General features: G+C 46.5%; 1 protein-coding gene across 2 annotated transcripts in view; it reads right to left on the reverse strand.

Annotated features, from left to right (window-relative positions):
* Nucleotides 1-657: 657 nt before the first annotated feature.
* The window catches only part of FXYD6 (FXYD domain containing ion transport regulator 6), a 29,531-nt gene continuing 5,210 nt past the window's right edge, over nucleotides 658-24,978 (reverse strand). Inside the window, exons 2-8 of one of the 2 annotated variants that reach the window (XM_024570862.4) lie at nucleotides 6,362-6,424; nucleotides 5,692-5,730; nucleotides 5,500-5,574; nucleotides 4,871-4,907; nucleotides 4,079-4,128; nucleotides 3,617-3,667; nucleotides 658-1,918 (exon numbers count right to left, since the gene is read on the reverse strand). In XM_024570862.4, coding sequence (XP_024426630.1) covers nucleotides 3,639-3,667; nucleotides 4,079-4,128; nucleotides 4,871-4,907; nucleotides 5,500-5,574; nucleotides 5,692-5,730; nucleotides 6,362-6,419 — 288 coding nt within the window. In that variant the 5' untranslated portion in view covers nucleotides 6,420-6,424 and the 3' untranslated portion in view covers nucleotides 658-1,918; nucleotides 3,617-3,638. The remainder of the gene's footprint in view (nucleotides 1,919-3,616; nucleotides 3,668-4,078; nucleotides 4,129-4,870; nucleotides 4,908-5,499; nucleotides 5,575-5,691; nucleotides 5,731-6,361; nucleotides 6,425-24,978) is intronic. The other variant, XM_045204054.3, reaches the window with a different exon arrangement.

The raw sequence follows: 24,978 nt of genomic DNA on the forward strand, positions 1-24,978 counted from the left end.
ATGCCCCAGCTACTAGGTCATGATAGCCAATTCACAAATGGACATTATCTATTTGGCCTCTACAGTTTGGATCCAAGGTATGGTGTATCAAATGTGAAGATAAAGGCAGGAACCAGTATGACTAGAACACAGAAAAGAAGGGACTCATTCTACCTGAAGTCCAGGAAGGCTTCACAGAGGAGGGGGTATTTGGATTGGTAGAAAGAAAAAAGGCTTGGATCATAACCCGAGTGACCACCTCTAACCCCTCTTTGTCAAATTCTTAGGTAGTGGCCCCCAAATTGACCAGAGCAGGAGGTTAGAACCTTTCATTTCAGGCCAGTGAGCCCTCAGTCAAGCCACTGTGACTCCCTTCCATCCAGGACACACATAAGTGCAGGCGCTAGGCCCCCTGACTGGTGGAGGAGGTGGGGGAAATAGGAGTGGGGGGAGCAGGAGGATGGAGGGCTGCGAAGGGGGATCTGTGTAGAGGACAGAGGAAGGGGAGGGAGGAGAAGCAGCGTGGGGTTGGGGGGACCAAACATTAAAGCAGCTGGAACAAACAAGCACCACTTAGCTATCACTGCAGCCCTTATTTCCTCCCTCTGACCACAGACAGAGTCCCTCTGGCCCCTCAAATATTTGAGTTCGTTCACAGAAAGGAATGCACCTCCGAGCCACTAGGAAACAAACTGTACTTTATTCCTTGCTGTTGTTGAGAGGATAGATCACAGCACAGACAGCAGTCCTGGCACATGTTAAGTTAGTTTCCAGGATAACACGATGGATGGGAGGGGGGTCTGGTTCAACTTTCCACTTTCTTTATGACCTTTGACCTCTTGCTGTGGGGAGCCCTGCCTGGCCTCTAACCTGCAGCAGAGCCACTGCACTAGCCACTCTGACTGGTGGAACAAAGGGCGCAGCAGCCATCGCTGATGCCTGACCAATGGGCATGGGCAGAGAAGCAAAGGACCCTTGCTCTCCCAGCTGCCCCTCCCTAGGATGCTGCCCCACCAGAATGCGTTGCCTGCCAGAGACCCAACTCAAGGATGGGAGTCTGAGTCCAGACTAGCTGGGCTATAGATTAGAGCCTTGGGAGCAGGGAAGGTAGGAGAAGGGTAGGGATCCAGGGCCCAAGGGGTTATTGCTGAGAAGATATGCAAGGGGCACATTCCCCAGGGGCAGAGGACAAGACCTGAGCCTGGCCTCCCTGGCCACTCTGCAATAGGGCAGGGCAGATGGCAGCTCCATGGTGGAAGTCCTAATCGAAAAATGACTAGGGAAGGGGCATCACACATTTGAAGAGGTAGCTGGGCTCACCAGCTCCTTGCTGTGAACCTCCAATTACTAAGAGACCCTCAGAACAGACTAGGGCCAGAGGTGAAATATGGAAGCAAGGTTCTTGCAAAAGGAGTGGAGAGAGGCCAGGAAGAATGGTCATGAAGGTGATGTAAACCTTCCCAAGTCCCAAGACAAGTGGAGACTCCCACCTGGGCCCCCGCCCTATACCTACTCCTAAATCAAGAGAAGGGACTGGTCTCTCAAGGGAAAAGCAGACTCCCGGGAGCAGGAGGGGAGAGGGTGCCACAGGGGAGCAGGGGGGAGCTAATGGTGACATGGCTCAGCTCCAGCCCAGGAAAGTGAGTCCAGGTTCACTAACAATGTCACCCACAGACAAGCAGGCACAAAGACCACAGTCGTCACACACACGCACACACGATACATCACAGGAGGTGGGCAGGCCCATAGGCGCAGCTGGGAAGGCGGGTGTTAGTTGCAGCACTAAGTGAGGACTGGCGTTCAGGGGGATGGGGCGGGGCAGAGGACACACCAGTTCCCGACTTCTCCTGGGGAAAGATCTGCTGCTGAAGTGGCCGGTCTTCTTAAGCATCAACATTTGCATCTAAAGGTTCAAGCAGCTGCCTTCAGGTTCTGGAGGCTGAAGAGGGAGAGAGTTTAATTTTATTTCATTTTTGACTTTAGAGAGAGGCAAAGGGAGGGAGAAGAAGAGGGAGAGAAACATTGATGTGAGAGAGAAATATCGATTGGCTACCTTCCATACATGCCCTGACTGGGGACCTAACCAGCAACCCAAGCATCGGCGAACCTTCATTGTTGGGATGATGCCCAACCAACTGAGCCACACCAGACCCAGGAGAGGGAGAGAGTTTAAATTAAAACAAAACTCTGGCTCCTTTCAGAAATCTTCAACTGCTCATCTCCTGGCCTTTAGCCTATTGAAACTCACAGGATGAGACCTGTTCTAAGTGCTATGTTCCCAGCAAAGCAAGAAAGACAGGTTGAGATTCAGTACAAAAAGATAAAAGCATAGGAGGGGTGGGCTTCAGGGGGCAGGTGCCTTCAGGAGGGCCAGGACCTGGTTGACATGGAAAGGAAACTCTTAAACCCAGAGTCTCAATCCCAGGACACCTTCAGTAGCTGCTCACAGTCTGGAGACCTAGGAGAACAGGTGTCTGAGGAAGTCCTAGTTTTTTTAAAAAGAGACAAGGCAAGACAACTGCTAGCTCCAGGCTCCCTCCCCTGACTCTTCCTACACCACACCCAGACCCAGACCTGCCAGCTGCCACAAAGTAGACACTTGCTTCCGAGACTGGCTCTCACAGCCACCCCAGCTCAGGAATCAGTCTCCCAAGCCCTGTCACGAAGATGGACGTCATGGGCCCTGCCCTGCCCTCCTGACACCTGCAGGAGGGCAGAGCTGTAAGAGGATCTAAAAGCACTCAGGAAAGAATTCAAATGCCACCGAAGCACACTGTTTCATTCTGAGGAGAGAAAAGCTGGTGTATCAGCTACTGCACATACAGAAGTTTCTTTTAACTTATAGTTTAGGGTAAAGGTGTATGCCTTATCCTAAAAGTGAGCTGACAGAAGGCTGATCCCTGGGCTCAGTATTTTCCAGGGTACGTAATGTCACAAAGCAAGGCAGGTGGGAGCAGAGGGCTGTGGTAAAAACGGCCCCAAACTACAAAGGCCAGAATGCAGGTTCCAGTCTGTCACTCATTATCTGCATGGCTATGCTCTCTGACCTCAGTTCTGCTCCTGCAGAAGGGGGTAGATGCTGTCCGTCCTGGCAGGCTCCAGCAAGTTTGTGTGTGACAGCACTTTGAAGCTGGTAAAGCACTTCACAGCTGTTATTGTACTTTCCCTTGTCCCTACAATGAACAATGGAAAAGGGCTACAAACAGTGCCCCTAAGTGCTGAGAACTGACAACACTGGTGTGCGGGGAGGTGGAGGAAGGTGGCGTGCCATGTACTAGTCTCCTGACCCTTGCATAGGGTTAGAAAGTTTCATAATAAATTGTTAACTTTAAGAAGTGGCCCCAAGGAACTTGCTGAATCATCTCTAAAAGCCAGTATCTTCATGCTGCCCTGATATTAGAAGTATTTCACTAACTGCAACTCTCTCCCAAGTCACGTCCACATGGTGGCTAGGGTGACACTCTATTACTTGACCTCCAGGCTGTGTCCATCTGTCTCACCACCCCTTTCAGATACAAGGCTCCGTAGAGCACAGCTCAGAACAGAAGTGGTGCCCGTTACAAAAGCTAGCCCAACTCTTCCCCAGTAAAAGAGCCATGATGGTAGCAGAGGAAGATGCAGGCAGGCAGCACCTTACCTTCCCTCCTGAGGGCCTCACTTCAGTTCTCTGCTTTCTGGGGCTCTGTTGCTGGAGAGTAAAGCAGAACAGATTATAGCAAATGGACCCTCACCCCCCGAGGACCACCCCCGCAGCAGCTGTGCCTGTGCCTGACTCTGGGGGAGCCTGACCCATACAGCAAGAGGTGACTCATGTGGGATTTCGAGTCAGACAGACCTGCGTGCAAATCGTTGCCCTGCTACTTGCTGGTCATAGGAACCTGGCACATTCCTTAATTTTTGAGTCCCTCAGTTACAAAACTGGATAGTGACACCTGCCTCATGGGGCTGTATGCACACTAGATGAGATGGGGGGGAGGGTCTATGACACACTTCGTATCATGCCTAACACCGAGCAGGTACCCCACACATCGCGGCCATCAGGAGCAGTAGCCTGTTTGGTGGAGCTGCAGGGACATGGGCAGGGGGCCATGACAGTTACCATTTGCAGTGATGAGGTTCTCCACCTGGGCCTCCTCATCCCCCGGAGCCCTGCAAGAGGACAAGACACAAGCCCTTCCATCAGAGGCTTCCAGGGCAAACCCAGAGAGCACCACCATCCTCCTTTCTGGGACAGGGGTGCCTCGAGTCGTCTGAAGGCTCCAGACTCTCCATGGGGCTCCAGGGTGAGGGAGAAGGCAGCAGAGCCAGGACAACTTGCAGGCACCCTCCAGTGCCAGCCCCAGCCCTAAGTACTGGGAAGGGTGACCTAGGGCCTCCTGGGGGATTGGGTTGTGTCCTGCCACAGACTTTGGACTTCTGAGGTCCAGAACTGCCTTGGTTACTGTAGTGGACTAATGAGCTGTGCCTTTGATGTTGAAGTAGAACAGTGAATGGAAGGGAGCCCAAGTTTCTACATAGCTCAGAGAGCCTCATGAAAAGGTGACAAGCTGAGACAGTGTCCCAGATCTTGAAGAGAGGAGGATGAACCTCAAGAGAGGTCCTGACACCCTCTGCCTCCCCTCTCCTGACCCCAAATGTCTCAAGGGCCTGCAGACAAGGATCCAGTACCTTCTCGCCCACTTCCCATCCCCCATATTCATCAGAAGAGAGAAGGAGGCGCTAACCATCAAAACTACCTGGCAATCCTCAAAACTTCTGCCCTACCCTCAATGTACACAGCCTGTTTCTGAGACAAGAATCTAAAACTGTGACTCATTTGGGTCACAGATGGCAAGGCTCCCTTCCTATCCCCTCCTCTCTCCCCAAATGTCCACAACCATGGCATCCTTACCGTGGCTTCTGACTGAAGTTGCACTTGCATCTGCGACCTGAAAGTCAAAGAAACCATTCAAGGTCATGCTCCTGGCTTGGCCACAGCAATGCTACCCTGTGAGCTAGTGCAGGCTGTGGAACCCAGTAAACAGCACCCCCTACACCCGGGCAAGGCACAGCTTGCACAGCTGTAGACAGCAATCCTAGGTTGCAGGAGGACTCTTCTGAGGCCCAGGTTCAACACCAGCTGGAACAGCTACACCACAGGTCTGCCTGATCGTGCAAGTGCGGCGGGCTCCATGCAAATCGGGCTTAAAGGGGAGAACACGAACAGGGGCACGTCCCTCAGAGCACACTAAGGACAGCCTCTGTGTCCTACGTCCTGTGACTCCGCACTCACACCCTGCTGGATACAGCACCAGGAGGGCCACTCTGCCCCGTCTTCCTATCTGTGCTTATTTTCATCGAGCATTTGTTTTGTTCATGCTTCACTGTTTTACCGAGCACCTATTATGTGGCCAGCACCATATTAGGTCTTAGAGGTAACAGGGAGAACAGACAGGCTCCTTCCAGGAAAGGTGTTCCTACACTGCTCTCCACCTGCTTGGCAGCAGACATTGTTCTCACAGGGTAAACAAAGAAACTTACTCAGGATGAGGAGGATTCCGACAGAGAAGAGGACCACAGCAAACACCAATCCCCCGATCCTCAGGGTCTGGTAATCTGCCAAAGGTACAGGGTGAGAGATGGGAGAAGAGGAGGGGCCAAGGAGAGTCTGCCTATCCCTCCCCTGATTGGGCTATGCTCCCCCTCCCCACCCAGGGCTTCATCACCACTCACCATAATGAAAAGGGTCCTTTTCTTTCTCCTGCTCAGCTGCTACAAAAATAAACAAGCCTGGTCAAGAGGAGGACAGCGCCACATCCTGGTTCCCAAATACCATAACTTGCCCACAGGCCTCCCCCCAACACAGGTGTTCCTGGGAAGCAGGGCCTAGTAAACAGAGGAGCCTGGGGAAGCACGAGGGGCAGGCCTGCCTGCTATCCCAGGGCAAGTACAGCTCAGAGCCCCAGTGAGAATCTGTGTTTACAGCACAGCCACATACATTTATGGTCCTTTCTTACTCGTGTCATCCCCAGAAGGCAGGGTCTATTTCCCTCATTACTGGTGAGGAAACTGAGAGTAAGGAAAAACATGTGACCTGCACAAGACCAGAGTCTAAAGACTGATGTACAGGTCTGGCCCCCAAAATTCTAGCCAAAGGTCTATAGGGGGCTGGTGGACTTGAGGCTTTAAAAGCAGACCCTGCTGGAGTCTATGGGGAGGGGTAGGCAGGCTAGATGGAGGTCTGTGAATAGATGCCACCTTCCAGGACATTCTCTGCTAAGGTAGGGGCAGGGGGCTGATCAGACATGTGGAATCCAAGAGTCCCAACCCTAGAGCCCCAAAGGGCCAGGAGAAAAGGCCATGGCTGCCATCCTGTCAGAGCCGGATCCTAGGGTGCACTTACCACTGGCCAGGATAGTGGGGGCCAGCAGGCTGCACAGAAAGATCAACACCACCTCCATGGCGTCTGGGGACAGAGGGAGGAAAAATGATGCCCTGGGTAGGAGAATCCCCACTCCAACCCTCAGTCTGACCAGGGGCCCAGTCCAACTCCAGCTCTGCTCTCCTCTGAGCGCTCACCACATGGGGCAGGTTCCACCAACACAGCAGAAGCAGCTGACATTCATTGGACTCTTACAAAGTGTTCTGCTTGCATTAATTCCATTACTACGATTGAACCAGTACAATTAGTAGGCAGTGTGACTAACCCCTTTTGCAGGTGAAGAACCTGAGCTTAAACAGGTTAAATGGCACTCATGATAGTGAGCAACAGAGCCTAGACCCTAACCCAGCTCAGCCACTCCTCCACACCTGCCTCTCCAGTGCCAAAGCCATAAGCCCGAATGGCTTTGGAGACGAGCTCATCGTGACCTCCTCTCCAGGCCACTCTTCTGTGGCCATGTCTAGTTTATTAAGATGCTGAGACTTCCTGGCCTGGTTCCCCACAGCCAAGACCCATTGTTGGAATTTCTTCCTCCTATTAGGTTAAACAGTACAGATAAACCAATGCTGGCTCTAGTCCGGCCAGCTGGGTGGGGCACAGGACAGCAGTTTCCTGAACTCTGGGAAACCTGGAAATAGTGACATCCCCCCCAAAGTTACCCTCCACCCTCACCGCTAATGTGCCCAAGCCAACTGCTCCCATAGGCTTCCGTTCACAACCCTCCAGAAAGGTGGTTTGATTAAACAAAGAAAGTGTGGAGACCAGGTCTCTGAGCGTCAGCGCCCTGGCCTCTCCTTCCTCAGAAGACACCAGACACTTCTGTTCATGAGCTCATCAAGAGCCCCTGGTCTCTGGGGTCGGTCACCCCAGGATGGGCCATCTGGATTAAAAGGCCACTTGGTCCCTCCCAGGGGAAGATTTCAGTGGAGTTACACACACCGCAGTCCTGGGCTTAAAGGAGTATGGTGAAAGCCGAAGAGGAAGAGGGTTGGGGGGGAACCTGAGCCAGAAAAGTCCAAGGCTGTTGGCTCTTTTCCCTTGGGGTGAGACCAGCAGTGGCCTGACCTCCTGGACATCTGCCTAGTGGCCAGGACCTGCTTGTTCTGAGGGATCTCGCCTTATTACTTCCCGTGGCCAAGGCCAGCAGCACCCAGCTGCCCTTCCTCTCCCAGCCACCAGAGGTCGGGACAGGTACATCCAGAGTCACCGGAAGGCACAGATCTCAGACTCAGAGGAGATTCAAGAAGCGTTTTTCAAAAGGCACTTTTGCTTTTAATGCTACCTCATTTAATAACTGTATTTCTTTAAAACTGTACCTATTTTATATGCATGAAAAGCATACACAACACAAATAATAAAGATTAGTAATAAAATAAACACCAATAAATAAGTAACTTAAGAAGTAGAGCTTACAAATACTGCTGTACTTACCCAGCTTTCCCTCCGTCCTATGTCCCTGCTCAACTGCCAGAGGTAAACAATATCCTGAATATATATATTTTTGGTAATTCCATTGCTCTCTTCAAAAAAACTTTTACGTTAAGAAATCATATGCCATAAAACTCATTATTTGAAAGGATCTAATTCAATGGCTTCTAGTATAGTCACAAAATTGTACAAGCATCATCAATTCCAGAATATTTTCATCATCCCCAAAAGAAATCCTGTAACCATTGCTAGTGACTCCCACTCTCCCCTCCCCCAGCCCCGACCACCACTAGTCTGCTCTGTCTCTGTGGAGTTGCCTGTTCCGCACACTTCATATAACAAATCATAGCACACACGGCCTTTCACATCTGATGTCTTCCACTCAGCGTCATGTTTTCAAATTTCATCCATGCTGTAGCATGTCAGTACTTCACGCCTTTTTACGGCTGAGTAAGTTTCCACTGTATGAATATTCATCCTGATATTCTTTTAAAAATATATCTAAATAAGATATTGTTTGGTGGAGCTTGTTTGAACTTTATAATTATGATATCATGTGGGGGGGGGGGTTTCAGTCTCCTGTGACTGGTTTTATTTTGTTCAACATTATGTTTCTAAGATTCGTCTGTATCATTACCTATATCCATACTCCATTTATTTTCAATGTTGTGTAATACTCCTTTATGCCAGTAAATTATCATGTATTGGTCCCTTCTCCTGTCAGTGGGCATCTCCCCTCCCCAATTTTGTGCTATTAGAAATAATGCAGTTGCGAACACGTCTGGGCATGTGGCCACGGCACACGTGTAAGAGTTCCAAAGGCACCGCTTCTTATATCTTCATCACCACTCTCATAAGAAATACTTTTATGCTGGAATCCAGTAAAAATGTACTTACATGAACACCAGAAACAATGTCACAAAACACTTAACCTCAGAAATGAATGATGTCCTCTGATATTTTCTATTCTACCTTTTTATTTTAAGTGGCTAGGTCCATAAATGGGTCACTCTCAGCAGTTTGAAAAATATGTTCTAGAGACAGGCCTAGGGGTGAAGTCATTGGGTAGCACGATATACAGGCTGTCAACTTTACAAAATAATTTCAAATTGTTTCCCTAAGTAATCTTCCTCATTTTAACATCCCACCAGCTGCATGTTGACTATTCTTATTACTCTACATACTTACTAATACTTGATATTATTAGACTGCATAATTTCTGCCAATCTAGAGGTATAAAATATGGTATTGGTTTTATTTTAGTAATGGAGTTGGGCTTTTTTTGGTTGTCTGTCATTCCTGTTTCTTCTTCAGCGAGGTCTGTCATGGTTTTTGCTCTATTTTCAAATGGGTTGACATACTATTCATTTCTTATTCTAAGTACTAAATTTTTATCATTAAGTACCACAAATATCTCATCTCAATTAGTGGCTTGTCTTTTCCCTTTTTAAAAGCCTTTTAATGAATAGAATTTCATAATCCTAACGTAATTAAATGCAATGATATTTGTGGCTTAAGATATCCTTTGTCACCCTGAGTCAGAAAAATAATTTTCTTCTAAAAACTGTAAAGCTTTGTCTCTTACATTCCAGTGTTTATTCCATCCAGCACTGATGTTTGTCCATGATGCGAGGTGGGGATCTAACCTCTTTCCATAATGACAACCACTTGTTTTAGCACCGTTTGTGGATCCCTCTCCCCTTTCCTCACGAAGCACAAAGCCACTTGTTTCACTTATCTGCTTTCTATTTAGATGTGGGGTTCTGGGCTTCTCTTTGGACAATTTTGGTCAATTGTCTATACTTGTATCACAATCAATGTCTCAATTATTACAGCTTTACAGAAATCTTTCTGTGTGGTACAGAAGCTTCCCTCTTCTTTTTCTCCTCTTTCTTCTCTTCCTCTTCCAACTCTTCCTTCAGGGATGTCTTCATTATTCTTGGTCATTTGCACTTATATATAAATTTCAGAGTCAGTTTGTCAAAGTCATTTTAAACTTTTGGGATTTTCATTGGAATTACAATAGATGTATCTATAGAAAAACTTGGGGGGAACTGACATTTTTCTTTTCACTTGGATAAGTGCTTTTCAATGTCCTTTAACAAAGTTTTATAAATGCTTTTATATAGGTCTTCTACATCTTCTATTATTAGTTCCAAGGCCCCTTATAGTTTTTATTGCTGTTTTAAATGCTATGTCTTCTGTGTGTGTTTCTAATTTTTGCTGGTATAGAGAAAAGCAATAGATTTGTATATATTGATCTTAAATCCAACAGTCTTGTTAAACTGTCTTATTATTTCTAATAATTTACCTTTAGATCCCTTTGGATGTTCTCTGTAGACATATCATGTGTAAATGATACAGTATTGTTTCTTTTTTTCCAGTTCTTACACTGTTTATTTCTATTTCTTGTCTTAGTCACCGCTTAGGAATTCCAGTGAAATGTAAAATAGAAGCACTGATAATGGACACACACACACACTAACACACATGGTCTTATTTCTGATCGTATTTTATTCTCTGTGCGTTTATTTTTTATTTTTCGCAGCTTCATCAAGCTATAAGGACATACAACACTGTGTGAGTTTACCATGTACAACGTGGTCTGATATATGTATACCTGGTAAAAATGACACCACAGTGCAGTTAGCTAACCCTTCCATTACTTCACACAGCTACCTTACGTGTGTGTGGTGAGAACGAAGAAAAGGTGATATATATTTTTCCCCCCATATACAATGGAATATTATTCAGCCATAAAAAGGAAATTAGTGATTTTAAATAGCGTTCTTCTAATGTTTTAAAAGTTCCCCTCTAATCCTGGTTTTCCAAGATATTTCTGTTTTATTTTCCCCTTTAATCCATCAATGAAATAAATTACATGTGCATTGTATGAATCATCTAATATTAAATCATCCTTCATTCCTGGGATGCAACCAATGTATGATCTTTTTAATAAACTGATGGATTTGGTTTGATGATATATTTTTTTAAGGTTTTTGCATCCATGGGCATGAGTAAGACTATCCTGCAAGTTTTGTCTTATTGTACTAATTCTGCCTGGTTTGGGCATCGTGGTAGTACTGGCCCCACAGAGTATTCCCTTCCTTGCTGTTCCCTGGAAGGGTTTGCAGAAGATTGGGGTAATACGTTCTTTGAATATTTACTAGAACTAACCTGTAAAATCCTCCAGGCTTGGTGTTTTCTTCGTGGATTTTGAATTGCCTATTACTTAATTAATTGCTATGACACCTCATATTTCTCTTTCTTCTTAAATACATTGAGTTATAATTTTTATAGAAATTTGCCCTTTTCTGCTTTCAAATTTATTGCCATAAAGTTGCTGATAGTATTTTCTTATCATTTTAATTTCTGTTGGGTCTGTAGTTATGTCCTTTCTAACATTCCTAATATTGTTTATATGTGGGAACTCTCTTTTTTTCCCGATCAACCTCATCAGAGGTTTAACTATTAAGCTTTTCGAAGAACCAACTCTTGGTTTTGTTATTCCTCTATAATGTGTTTTAAATTTTTCTTAATTCTCCCCTTAGACATTCTTAGGTTTATTATTTTGTTCTTTCTTTACATGCACCCTCTCCCGTTGGCTATCCAGTGCATTCATCTTCCACCTCTCTCACTTTCTAATAACGTGCACTGAAGACAAGAGCCCTCTAAGTGCCACCTTCACTCCAACTCCTAAGTTTTGAGATGTGGTTTTTTGATCGTTATTTAGTTCTCAGTACTTTAAACTGGCATTATAATCTCTTATTTGACCCATGCACTGTTAAGAAGTGTGTTTTTAAAATGTCCAAATGAGCAGTGATTTTTAGTTTACTTTGGTTATTTATTTCTAACTTAAGCACATGGTGGTCAGAGACTATGGTCTGTAGGATACAGACACCTTGAAATTCATGGAGACTTAATGATTTAGTTATTTTAAAAATTATGTTCCATGTATTAGATGATTGTAAATTCCCTCATTGTTGGGAAGAAAGTCCTATATGCCATTAAATCATAATTACTAACTGTGTTAAATTTTTATATATTTTCTCTCTTTTCTTTGACCTATCAAAAAATTGAGATAGATGCTTTAAAAACTACACTATGAGGAAGGACTTATAAGTTTATCCCTCTGTTTCTTACAACATTCTAGCAGAAAGTTTAAAGTTATTACAGGAAGTGGGCAAAATCAGGTTTACAGTTCTTCGTATGGAAAAAGACATGCAGGTTATGATTATTACAATAGCTTTATTACCTCTAAAAAATGTCACAGTGTAACTGCAAACCTGCTTTTGCCAACTCCTGTACTGTCCTGCGAGCTGGGTGTCTCAGGATTATACAGTGATCCTCTCTGTCTTAAATTCTAGTATTTTCTACCTTGTTGTGTTCTTATGCATTTTGTGTATCTTATAAAAAGCAAATAGCTAGATTTTTAAAATTTTAACCTGATAATCTGTACTGTCAAGTTTACTCTATTTAACTTTATTGTGATGATATATTTGGTCCAATTTCTACCATCTATTTTTCCCTTTTCTTGTAGTTACCTTATTTTTTTGATTAATTATATTTCTCTTATTCACTTTCTCCCTCAACTGATGGAGAAATTACACAGGCTATTTCTGGTGTTTTAGTATTTGTGTTTGGAATTTTACCTCATATATTTGCTCTGGACTAAATGTTTCTGTCCTCCAAAATTCACATGTTGAAACCTAACCCTCAATGTGATGGTTTTAGGAGGTGGGGCCTTTGGGAGGTGATTATGCCATGAGGGTGAGCCCTCAGGAATGGGATTAGTGCTCTCAAGACATTGCAGAGAGCTCTCTATCCCCTTCCACCATGTGAGGGCTTAACAAGAATACAGCTGTCTATGAACTCGGAAAGAGAACTTCATTGAACACTTATCTGACAGTACCCTAATCTCAGACTTCCAGACTCTTGAACTGTAAGAAATAAATTTCTGTTGTTTATAAGCCACCCAGTCTACAGTACTCTGCAGCCTGAACTTAGTATCCAATTTACCAAAGGCTAAAATAATCTACAGTTAAAAGGTACAATAGATATTAGGTATAACACCCTTCCTGAAAAATACAAAAATATACATTGCCCCCTTCCTGATATATATGCTATTATTGTACAGATGCAGTAGCCGGCCTACAAGATAGTCCTTAATACCTCCTGATATGTATATACCAGGTGCCTTGTGTAGTCCTTTCACAGGTGTTAGTCTGTATGACCAATAAAGCCTGCTAGAAAATAAGGCCTGACCCAAAGCCTGTCAGTGAGCATGGGAGCAGATCCTGCCACTTTCACATGGTTGTCACCTTGGTTGACAGCCATCTCATTAAAGACCCTGAGCAGAATCACCCCGCGCCCTGATTCCTAACCCTCAGAAACTGTGGGAGGTAATAAATGCATGTTGCTGTAAGCCGTTGGGGTTGGGAGGTAAGCTGTTATGCAGCAATAGATAACTAATACAACATACCTACGAACTGACTTGTTCATGATCCTTTTTGAATCTCAGTCGGCCTTTAGGCCAGGTTCTTTATTCCCAAAGAACATCTTTTACAATTTTCTTTAATGAAGATCTATTAGTTATAACCTCAGTTTTTATTTATCTGAAAATGTTTTCATTTCACCCTTGTGATGGACAGACTGTAAGGTGACCCCCAATAATTCCATCCTTCTAGTATTCAAGTCGGTGGTTGTAATCCCCTCTCCTTGATGGGAGCAGGCACTGGGACTTGCTTCTAACAAAAAGAATATGGCAAAGGGGATGGACTGTCACTCGCATGATGGGGTTGTTATATAAGACTCACTCTTGGCCCTGGCCAGTTAGTCAGGTGTCATCCAATATGCCAAGGTAGTGGGTTCAATATCCAGTCAGGGCTCACACAAGAATCGATCAATGAATGTATTAAAAGGTGGAAAAACAAATTGATAGATCTGAGGTGACAGAGGGAAGGACAAATAGAGCAGGCTTCCCACAGTGGCTTCTTGACAGCTCTGGCCTATTAGGTGAGTAGGGCCCCTCCTGGGAGTAGAAAAGATACACATTAAGGGTTCCAGGCCATTAGTCCCTGCTGTGCCTTCCCCTCAACTCCCCCCAACCCCAATCACCCCCATAGATGCTCGGGTTCAAGTCAACCCCACAATACATTCTGAATTCCTAGAAAGTGCCATATTATTGTGGATTCTGCAAGGGATCATCAGAACAAGATAAAGCCTCAGCAAATAGGAGGAGTGCTTCACAAACAGTAGAGATGACATGCAAGGAGAGTCCATCAGGGCAAGGAAAGCAAGAGCAGGGAATACAACAGGGAACCTGGGACAGCTCCAGGAAGGAATTGACATTTCAGCTGAACCTTGAAAGTAGGATGGGATTTTGATGAAAAGGGATAAGAGAGAAGGAAGGGCATTTTGGCAGAGGAAACAGCACAAGCAAAGAGTGAGAAGGGAAAATGGAAAGTAGAGATAACAAAAGTGTTCAGTTCAAGTTCAGTTCAAGTTGAGCCTCCAGGCATTTCATTCAACAGTGGCTGCTGAAAGTGATTTCCTTAGAATTCTGAATGAAGTCCAGTGGGAGAAAGGGCCTTCACCCATTTGTAATGCCTGCACAACATAAGAGGGGGCTGTGACAGTAGTCTGCCAAGTATTTGCCATTTCTTCCGAAACAGTTAATAGTCCAGTTGAGTAAACCATGGGGTGGCACGGCGGGGGGCGGGGTGGAGGGGGTGAGGAGGTGACAATTCTGTTAAAACAGTTGGGAGTCAGATTATGGAGTATCTTGAATGCCATGCTAAAGAATAAAGACCTGTCTTTGTACTCTGAAGAAAACATTTCTGATCAGGTTATGGCGTGCTGGAAGAAATATTGGTACAGATATGGAAAGTAACCAACTCCCTACTCCTTCAAGCACCTGCCCAGATCTGGGCTACACTAGCCAAACCTCAGCACAGGCCTCCTCAGGGTGCGCCTTGACCCTTACACACATTTGTTAAAATGTTGTTGGTACCACTAGCATTGACCCTGAGTCAAGTGGCCAAGTACAGAGCCTCTGAAGGGACATAAAATGCCTTTCTCTCACAGCTGCACCAAGAAATTTTCCTTGGTCCTCCACTCCCTCCCCAACAGCCCTTCCAAGTTACCACACACTCCTTTCTCCCAAAAAAGGAAGCTGGGCTTCCTGAGGCTGGCTGAGGCTGGAGGGGGGCGAAGGGATGGGTTAAGAAGTGGTAGAAATGATAAATCTGGTTCTCAGAAGAAATACATACAGGAGGGTGGGATTTCGGGGAGAGGGAAAAGCAAAGTAGATTTAAGTGGAGCTGGGAGAGAGGTTTCAGGAACATTACATTCCCCTCAATGTGCACGTTGTGGGGAGGCCCTCATTCTGAGGCCCAGGACCCGTGCCTGGGACGCCTGAGGGCAGCTCTGGAGCCTCCTCACTCTACTAGAACTCAAAGCATTTAGACCGTCCTCCCTATCTGGAAAATGGGACCAGAGACATTTTGCTTTCTTTACATCATCTTATGAGAAACAATTCCGCTTCCACTTTTTTATCCTTCCCATGTTCGTGTTCATTTCTACATTGGTAAACTGCTGACATTTTGGGTGGCAGCAGCGCTTCCATGTTAATCTTCCTCCCTGATCTTCCTGCCTTTGGTGCAGTTGCTCTCTGCATGTGCAGGAGAAAGTAATCAGAAGAGTTTCTCCGACAATTATCTCTCCATACTGAGTCACATAATTTCATATAATTGCTGGGTAAAAGCTGCTTGGAAAAAGAAACCACTAGCTGATGATATAGCAACATGCTATATTATTTTTGATTCCATGCAGCAATGAAGTAGATCAGAATACCCAGTTCTATTGTGAAAAATAACTCAGAAACAACCAACCTTTAAAATGCAAAGGATCCAAATTACAGTGGAACTTCATTATCTCACCCTCAGCCCTCCATCCCTCAGCCCCCAAAGCCTCACTCCCCTGCTCTTGCATCCATCCACCTGCTTGCTTCCCTTGCAGGTCAGCCCACTGAAAACACACCCAGGGGTCTCACCAAGGCCTGGACACTGGCAGGATTCCCAAAGAAAGACGAAGTCCCTCACTCCAGAGAGGACATGCCTGAAGTGACCCTTTTCGACCTTTTTATGGGGTCACAGAATGCCTGAGCCCCATTGTTTAGGCTATCTGATTACGCTAGACTATTACCCTATGTCAGGGGCCATGAGTTAGCTAATGATGTATCTTTGCCAAAAGAAGCTGGTGAAAATTCCATTGTGTATAAATAGTATATAATCAAGATGTAAGGTTTACCAGATGGATTTACAATCTTAGAATACCAGAGTTAGAAAGACTGAGATGAAAGCTCTTACTTTCTACTTAAGGAGACTGAGGCCCCAACAGTGAAATGATGTAGTCATCCAGCTAGTCAGGTACAGAGCCAGGCTCAGGACCCATGCCTCCAACTCCTGTCTGCTGCTCTGGTGTGCTGGGATTGGGTGGTGGGAAGGCCAGAGTTGGAGGGGCAGCGGGGAAGGCTGAGACATGTCTGAGTACTTGGGCAGCCCAGCAAGTAACCTACAGAAATGAAGGTGACCGGGGCAATGATAGGGGGCAGAAGGGAAGCACCTGACAGGTTCCTTTGGCTCTCCATTAGAAGAACACCTTTGCTTGAAAATGTCAGGGGGCAGGGGTGGAATTATCTCTTAAAAGGTCCTCATTCTCAAGAGGGGGCAAAGGGATGATCAGAAAGTCCTTTCCGACCACCCCGGCTGTGCTGCGGGTGATTGTGGTGCAGGTGACTATTACTCTGAACAGTCTAAGGCCAGGCTAAGGACTGAGAACAGACAATGTCCAGGACTCAAAATTATCATGGACAAATTGTTCTGATTTACTGGCAGAGAGGTAGACTTCTTATATTCTAAGACATTAGTCTTATTGTTTGGGAGGAAAATAGGGGGACAGTCGTCTGATCTGATTGTGTTAAGCAAGGCCTATGTGGAGACAGGGACTGGCCCCCGCAGCCTTGTAAGGTCCCCCAGCCTCGGATTTGATGAGAGCAGTGCAGGCAGTCTGAGTGTACCACCAGCTCTCTACTACGCCTGCTAATGAATGGAACTTGGGGAAGTGGTGAACACAGACCAGTGGATAATACTCAACCTGTGGCTTTGAAGGTGTTTTACTTTCGCAAGAATTTAGACATCAGAATGCCTGAGCACTGGAACAGCTAAAATGTTCTTGATACTCACTGGCGCCCCTTCAATCCCCAATGTCTTCCTGTCCCCTATCTGCACTGGGGCAGCCAGGCATCTTTGGCACTCATACACAGCCATACCTTTCTCTCTAAACTGCTCATCACCTTCCTTCTTCCCATCTTAGATGCTTTGGGGTTTCATGTACTAGAGTAAAAAGAAAGCAAAGAACAAAAGGACAGTCATATCTACTTGACAGCTCTGTGACGAGAAGAGCTCCACAGGCAGCTTTCTGGGGTCCTTCCTGGCTAAGCCCAGTACTCCTCCCTCCTTCCCTGTATCAGGGCTGCTTTCAGGGATGGGATGTGTTCTCCCTTCACCTCATGTTCCATGTGACCAGTGGCCTGGAAATAGTTAAAGATCACACTGTGGCTTCAAACCCCCAAATTTGTGTCCTTAAATAATTTGACCTCGATGTTCCCCAGCCACAGTGACCCAGAGCCATGACCAAGTTTCACCTGTTTTTGTAAAATGAAGGGTGGATTCTTCTTCCTCTTTGGCCCCTACTGGGATGCCACTTGGAACTCCCTTTCCTCATGGAGCTGCAATGCAGGTCAGTGTGCCCGCAACCCCAGGTCCATGCACACAAGGTGGGAGCTCTGGAACCAATGGCTGGAGAATATCAACCTCCCAAAGAGGTCAGGGCTGGAGCTCCTCACAGTGACACAAAGCCCAGTCCCACTCACACTGCACACTTTCTGGGGCAGCAGCCTTGACTGGAGTGTGGGAGGGAAGGTGCAGGAAAGACTGGCGAGTCTTCTAGAGGGCACAGAACAGTAACTTTGGCAGTGGGAATAAGCCAGCTGCTGGAGATTGGGAACTTGAGGGGGCAGAGGTCAGTCTGAAATATAGGAGTCTGTCTATGGACTCCATGGAAAGAAATGAGAGGAAGTAAAAATTCTAAGATGGAAAGCCTATAGATGAAGCCCAGTCTAGGAGTCTGGATTGGATATTTGAGGTAATAGTAATCATCATGACGAACAACACAGGTCAGGCAGTATTCTTAGTATTTTAAATATTTATGCTCATTTCATCCTTAAAGATGGCCTATGAAGTATGTGTTACCATCAAACCCATTTTACAGGGAAAGAAACTGAGGCAGACAGAGGTCACCTGGTGAGTAAAAGATGAATTCCAAACTTCAACCCAGCTCAATTGCCTCCCTGCTGATAAAGGAAGGGTAGTCTTCCTGTTGTGAGCTCCTAGTTCCAGGCCCTGAGCCCCTCACCCCTCAGGAGGGCCACCTGCACTGAGGATCCCCAGGAGACTCACCGCCCACGCTGCTACCACCCTGTTTCTTGCTCCTACCCCAGTCCAGTGGGCTGAAGCTGCAGGGCTCAGACACCTAAGGAAGTCAAATTGGCCCTGCAAAGAGGGCCACGGTGAAGGGGGCGCCTCTGGGCAAACACTTACACAAGCACCCCACCACCTCTAACTTCACACATATTCACAAGAGAAAAATAGCAGAATACACAGTGACTGCCAGCTCAGCTAGAGAGAGAATTTATATTTCCTTGCTGGATAGAGAGCTGTTTACTCAGAAGGGCAATTTGCTTGTTTGCTTTAACTGATTACAGAATTGTGCAGCTGATGGTGGGGGTGGGAGGTTGGTTAGTGAGAGCATGGGGTGTGTGCGATGGGGGACTAGCCAACCCATTCCCCTGTCTGTGTTCCTGTTATAAAGGTTACTATAAAGGTCAAATGAGATGATATATGGGAAGGTTCTTCATAAACTGTAAAGCTCTATGGTAACAATACCTAACATTTATAGGCATTCATGTCAAGCACAATTAATCCTTATAGCAGTTCTAGGAAGTGGCTATGATTATGATCATTCCCATTATACAGATGGAGAAACTGAGGCCAGGAAGGTTAAGAAATTTGCCTAAAGTCCCAAAGTCAGAAAGTAGCAGAGCCTAAGTTAGGGCCCAAGCAATCTAGCTCCAGAGTCCTTCCTCTGAACCACTTTGCTACCCTGCCTCTACGCTGAGTGCCTATGTGTACTTCAGCAAGTCACTCTACCTCGCAGAGCCTTTCCTGCTGAAACAGTAAGATAGGAATAATGATATGCACTTCAGGAGCTGTGAGGATGAGATGAAATAGCCTTTGTTCAGAGGAAATTCTTCTTTGTCTTCCCACAACCAACCCTTCTAAGCAGGGTGTCTCCTTTTGGTGGGGGAGATGGCTCTTCCCCACCCCAATCCTGTAGGTCTACTGGAGGTTGCCAATCGCAGCCCCTCCCTTGAAGCTAAAAGGAATGGGTGAGAGACTCGGTATTCCCCAGGGGCTGTCATGTTGGAACCAAGGAGAAAAGCTGAAAGCAGCCCAGCTGGGAGATGTGGGGAAGGGGAGAAGACAGCCAGTAGCAGACAGGGGCAGAGCTGACAGGAAGGGGACAGGAACAAAGTCCTAGCTGAGTGTCTTCCTTGCCCATTGTCCCAAACCAGCGCTTCCCTATCCATCCTGCTGCTTGTCTCTGTGAACAGAGAATCCCTCCCTTGCCTAAACTAGGTGGAGTTCTTTTTCTGTAATTTGCAATGAAAAGGGATACCATGTCAGGGCTGAGAACTGAGCCTAGCAAGCAGCAGTGCTCTTTAAGCATCAACTGTTAATATTATTAATGCCATCATTATTAATAATATTAATATTAATAATGCCCCAACTCTTTCCTCAGCTTCCTTCTTCAATTTCTACCTTCTGTTGGGAAATGGGAAAGAGAAACAAAGAACCAAGCAGGAAAAGGGCCCCAGTCCCCTCCCCTGACTCCCTTCCTTCCTCCTTTAGTTGTTGTCTAAACACAGGAAGGCCCCTGTTTTCCTGATGTGGGGCTGAGGGGAGCTAGGCCCACAGCAGACAAACAAAGAGGGCCTGACAGACTCAAAAGGCTACCCAGCCACGTCCTTCTCTTGCCTCAAGAAAAACAGCCTGCATCATCCAGACAGGTGGCACAGAAAACCATCTTACTGAGTCAGCCAGAGACCGGTGACACATGCTCCTGGCCAACACTGAGGGTGCATCTGCCCCCCCCACCCCCTGGCCCCACCTGAGACACAGAAGCAAGACAAACAGAGGCAGGAGACAGCAGGCGAAGAGAGAAATCACAAAAGAAGATAAACCGAATAGGGAGGTGCCCAAAGACAAGTGTGAGGGGCTGCAAGATGGAACAGAGGCTGGCTGACAGGCAGCACCCCCAGCAGGAACTGAGAAAAGGGGGAAAGGAGGGACACAGGTGGCAAAGCCAGGAGAGGTAGAGCTTCTGAGAAAAGAGAAAATGTGCTCTGGCAAAAACATCAAACAGCCTCCATGCTATGGTCCTCCCCACAAGACCCTAGCTGGGCCTATACCCTTGGCTGTCTTGGTTGCCTCCGCCATGCCCCTGGGAGCCCTGGTCACAGTGATGCTCCCAAGAACAAGCAAAGAGGCAGAAATGCACTAGGGAAGAGTGTAGAAAAGAAAGTCACCAGACAGCTGCCATTCCTGGGAGCAGCATCCCCCACCCTCCCTGACAGCAGGGCAGCTGTCCAATGGAAGATGAAAGTTTTCTGCTGTCCAGGCAGCCTGCTGGATAGGGGCAGAAGCCCATGGCCTAGCCCTGGAGGGCTCTGGTCACCCCACCCCTCTGGTCAGCATGATGCCCAGTCTTTATCCTAACAGAAAGGCCTTGCAGGAGAAGCTGGAGCCTCCCACAAGGGATCCCTTTGGTGTGACTCTCTAGCAGGGCTGGGCCCAGAGAAGCACCGGCAGGGCCAAGTAGACTTTTGCAAAACTGGGATGCTATGCCAAGGGCAGCCCTGGCCCTCCTACCTCCTTAGGTTTCGGGGAGGTCAGGGCAGGATATTATCAGGACAAGGACTTGTCCTTCAGTCCCGGACCCTCATGTGTACCTATGGCTGTCGTAAGAGAAAGGGGGAGTAACTGGGGTTTGTATGTTCCACACCCCACCCTGTTCCTTTTCCCTGAAGGGGATGATGATGGCAGTGAAGATGTCTACCAAATATGTGGAAGACATTTTACTTACAGACAACGTCACGAGCATGAACTCAAAGGAACACCACAAGGACTGGCAATGATGGGTGTCACTGCCATTTCAGATTAGAAAAGGTAAAGCTCAGACTTATGATAGTTGCCCAAGGGTCCACAGCTAACCATGGCATGGCTGGCATCAAGCTCCTAATTCTATGGATACCAAATGCTATGCTCTTGCCACTCTTTCTTGCTGCCTCCCTGGCAAGTGTGGCAATGTGTGGGAATTAAGGGAAATGAAAATGCTGACCTCACTCAAGACCCAGCTAGCCTCTTTGGATGGGAGTGTTCTTACCCAGGCCACGGAAGAGGAACCAGGGTGAGAATAACCCAAATTAAGTTAAAATAGCTTTACCGAACTTCAGCATGCATTGTGATGTTTTTTTCCTTTCTCAGGTTTTTGCACAACTCTCCTCGGTCACTATGACTGATGTTAGGGTAAGACTGGGACCCTGGAGCCCCTCAGGAGGAGGGAGGAGGCCGAGCCTATCCATCAGCCATTGCTGGACCCAGCGGCTCAAAATTCTGCCCCATCCCTCCCAGCTGAGCGTCAGCACCAGTAAGCACATTCGTCTACCTCCTCAGACTCTGCCCATCTCACAGCAGCTGCTGGGCTTCCTGCTGCTCTCTGCCCAGCAGAACATCAGTGCATTTATGCTAGGAGCCTGACAGTGTCCCAAACACGATATAGGTGATCCTGTCCACTGGAACTTGGTGTACAGGGAATGCCAACAGAACTACTTGCCTGGCAACTGGCAGCCTTTCTGAATGGGCAGCAAGAAGCAGATCCCTATTTTGCTGGTATGGCTCAGAATTAGAGTAGGTTGTAGAATTGAAATAAAGACCATCCCTACTCAAAAATATACCCACACCCATAATATTCTCCCAAGGAGAGATTTTTAAACTTCACAAAATGCTTCTTTTAAAAGGTAAATACTTCCAATCCTAACAGTCATTTATGTCTTGGCCCAGGTTATTTTAATCAGAACGCCTTCCAAACAGCTGAGATCTGCCTGCACTTAGGTGGAGAAATTGGTGGGAAAAAAGAGGGACATATTGGAACAAGGTGTAATCTTGGAAAAAATGGCACCATTATCTTTCCAGTGACCAAATTAACAAACTTATTAATGGCCTACTGTTGTCCAGGAACTTGGTTCATCACTGAGGGTGCTCCAATAGCACAGTCCTCGCCCCACAGAGCTTACGTTCTCACTGGGGAACGTGAGTTAACAGACTGATATGCTTGTCTCAAGGGCTGGAAAGAGCACAGCTCCCAGGATGAGGCCCTGGAATCGTGCTGAAGGGACACTGAAAGGGACTGAAGACCAAGGCCTGTCAACACCACAGTGATAAATCACACTAACAGTTTTCTTGATGTGATGTGATGAAAATCACACTTTACCTTTGAGATCTTTGCCCCTAAACCCACAAGCCCAGTCTAATCATGAGAAACACAATGGACAAATACCAACTAAAGGACATTACAGTATACCTGACCAGTCAAAACTGCATGGTGGTCAAAAAAAAAAAAGCCAGTCTGAGAAAATGTCCCAGCCAAGAGGAACTTAAGGGGACATGGCAACTAAGTATAATGTGGTAGCCTAGATGGGTTCCTGGACTAGAAAAGAGACATTAGGTAAAAACTAAGGAAATGAGAATAAACTTCAGACCTTAGTTACTAATAATGTGTCAATATTGGTTCATTATTTGTGTGAAAGATAATATAAGTGAAGCCACTTCCAAATGGAGTCAGAGCTGCCACCCTAGAGGAACTGCCTAGCATGGATTCCTCCTCAAACCTTTGGAATGTTTAGACTGGTCAAAGTAACCCTTCCACTGGGCCAATGCAGCATTGGCCCAGTCTGCCAAACAACTGTTTGCAAAGCTAACAGGAAAGCAGACCTTCTGACCACCAGACTGAAAATTAAAGACATTCTTTAGGATTAGCACCACCAGGTATAGCCTAACTAGCTATAACTAGCTTATCTGCACCTATGGAAAGTTCTTCCTTCTGTCCTGGTTGGTGTGGCTCGGTGGACTGAGCACCAGCCTGCGAACCAAAGGGTCACCAGTTCCATTCTCAGTCAGGGCATATGCCTGGGTTGCAGATCAGGTCCCCACTAGGGGGCGCGTGAGAGGCAACCACACGTTGATGGTTCTCTCCCTCTCCTCCCTCCCTTCCCCTCCGTCTAAAAATAAATTTAAAAATCTTTAAAAACAAAAGAAGTCCTTCCTTCTATTCCATGTAGTTATTCCCCCTCCATTCTTATATAAAAACCTTACCTTCATCTCCTAATTGGAACACTGGGTTTCTGCCTGAATCAGTACTTCTCAAATAGTTATTCTTTTGGATCTCAAATAAAAGCTTGACCTTTTATTTTTTTTAGGTCAACATTCTTAACAAATGTACCAGACTTATGTAAGATAATAATAATAGGGGAAACTTGGGAGGGGTGCAGTATACTGGACCTCTTACTTATCTGTTCAATTTTTTGTAAATCTAAAATTAATTTTAAAAGGGCTATTAAAAATTTTAAATTCAGTTAAAAACAAAAACAATCCCCCAACCTCATCCCATCACCTTCCTGGAAAGCAGTCTGAAGTCCTGTGCCCTGTTCACATTGCCTGATGCTTTTGTGGTTCAGAAGCACAGAGCCAAAGGCAGCAAAGGCTGTTAAAGCTACCTTTGAAAACAAGTGCTTTGGGTACAAACACAGGTCACAGATGAATCTTTGCCCTCTAGAGAAAATGCAACCTGTTCCCTAGATTTCCATTTTAAATGTCCATCAAATAAACAATTGAACCTCAATTACTCTGTTTAATAGCCTCACTTAAAATGATTGGCCTCTTTACAAAATTCTAGAGAGAGACTATTGGGCCAATGGGACTCAAAGCCTGAGACTGAGGAGAGAGCAGAGGGCAGTGACAGTCTAGTGGGCTAAGGGACTCACAGTGGCTGGACCCTTGACTGAATTCCCCACACTTCCCTGACAGCTGCTAGACGGCGCGGCACGGAAGCAGGGCAGGTGCCAGATCTTCACTGCCTGACACCTCTCACAGCGGCTGCTTCCCACTGGGTTCCGTCCCACTGCTGGGCCTGCCCTACTACCCTTCCTTCATGAGGTGGGGAACCCTTGGCCCACAAGTCCCCATGACTCAAAGCTGTTTCTCTAGAGCCCAGAATCTACCCAACTTGGCTGTCCGGGGAGAGTAGGAGGGACAAAACTCCTTTGTTACATAGTAGAGGACTAATTATTTTAACCAGGAGGCACCTTTACCTTTAATATGACTTCTCAGGAAAAGAAACACAGAGGAAGAAAATAACTGACCATGAAAAATAAGCCCCCTTCCTCAGAAAAGGAAACACAGAACTTCCAAGTCACAAACACAGGCCTGGTTTTTAGAAGTCTCTCTGGAGACCTCAAGGTAGAGTGGGTTCAGTGCCTTGCTGCCATCCCACCATCACTGCTGACATCTCAGCCATTACTCCGTGGGCTTCTCATAATAGCCCTCAGAGGCAGGAGCAAGAGCAATACTGTGCAGCCAACTCCAGCATAGGCCAGTAACACAAGTTGTCCAGAATGAGTCAGGGAGCAGGCACAGTGGCCCAGGTCCTGCCCCCGAGGGGATCTCAGTTCAGTTCTAGGGAATCTAGCTGGCAGGCAGCACTAGCACTGCACAGAAGCCCCAGGCCAGGGCCCACAGGTTGGGTGGGCGTTAGCAAGTCAGGCCAGCAATGGGATCACCTCCTCCACATTATCTGCTAACAAAGGACTATTCAAGAGAGGCCAGACAAGCAGTCCCAGTGGCAGAAACAGAAACTCGGAGCCACTGCCAGGCCAGAGGCCCAGGGGCCAGGCCCACCTACCCTACCCACAG

This window comes from Desmodus rotundus, chromosome 5 (genome assembly GCF_022682495.2).
Source record: "Desmodus rotundus isolate HL8 chromosome 5, HLdesRot8A.1, whole genome shotgun sequence".
NCBI classification, from domain to species: domain Eukaryota; kingdom Metazoa; phylum Chordata; class Mammalia; order Chiroptera; family Phyllostomidae; genus Desmodus; species Desmodus rotundus.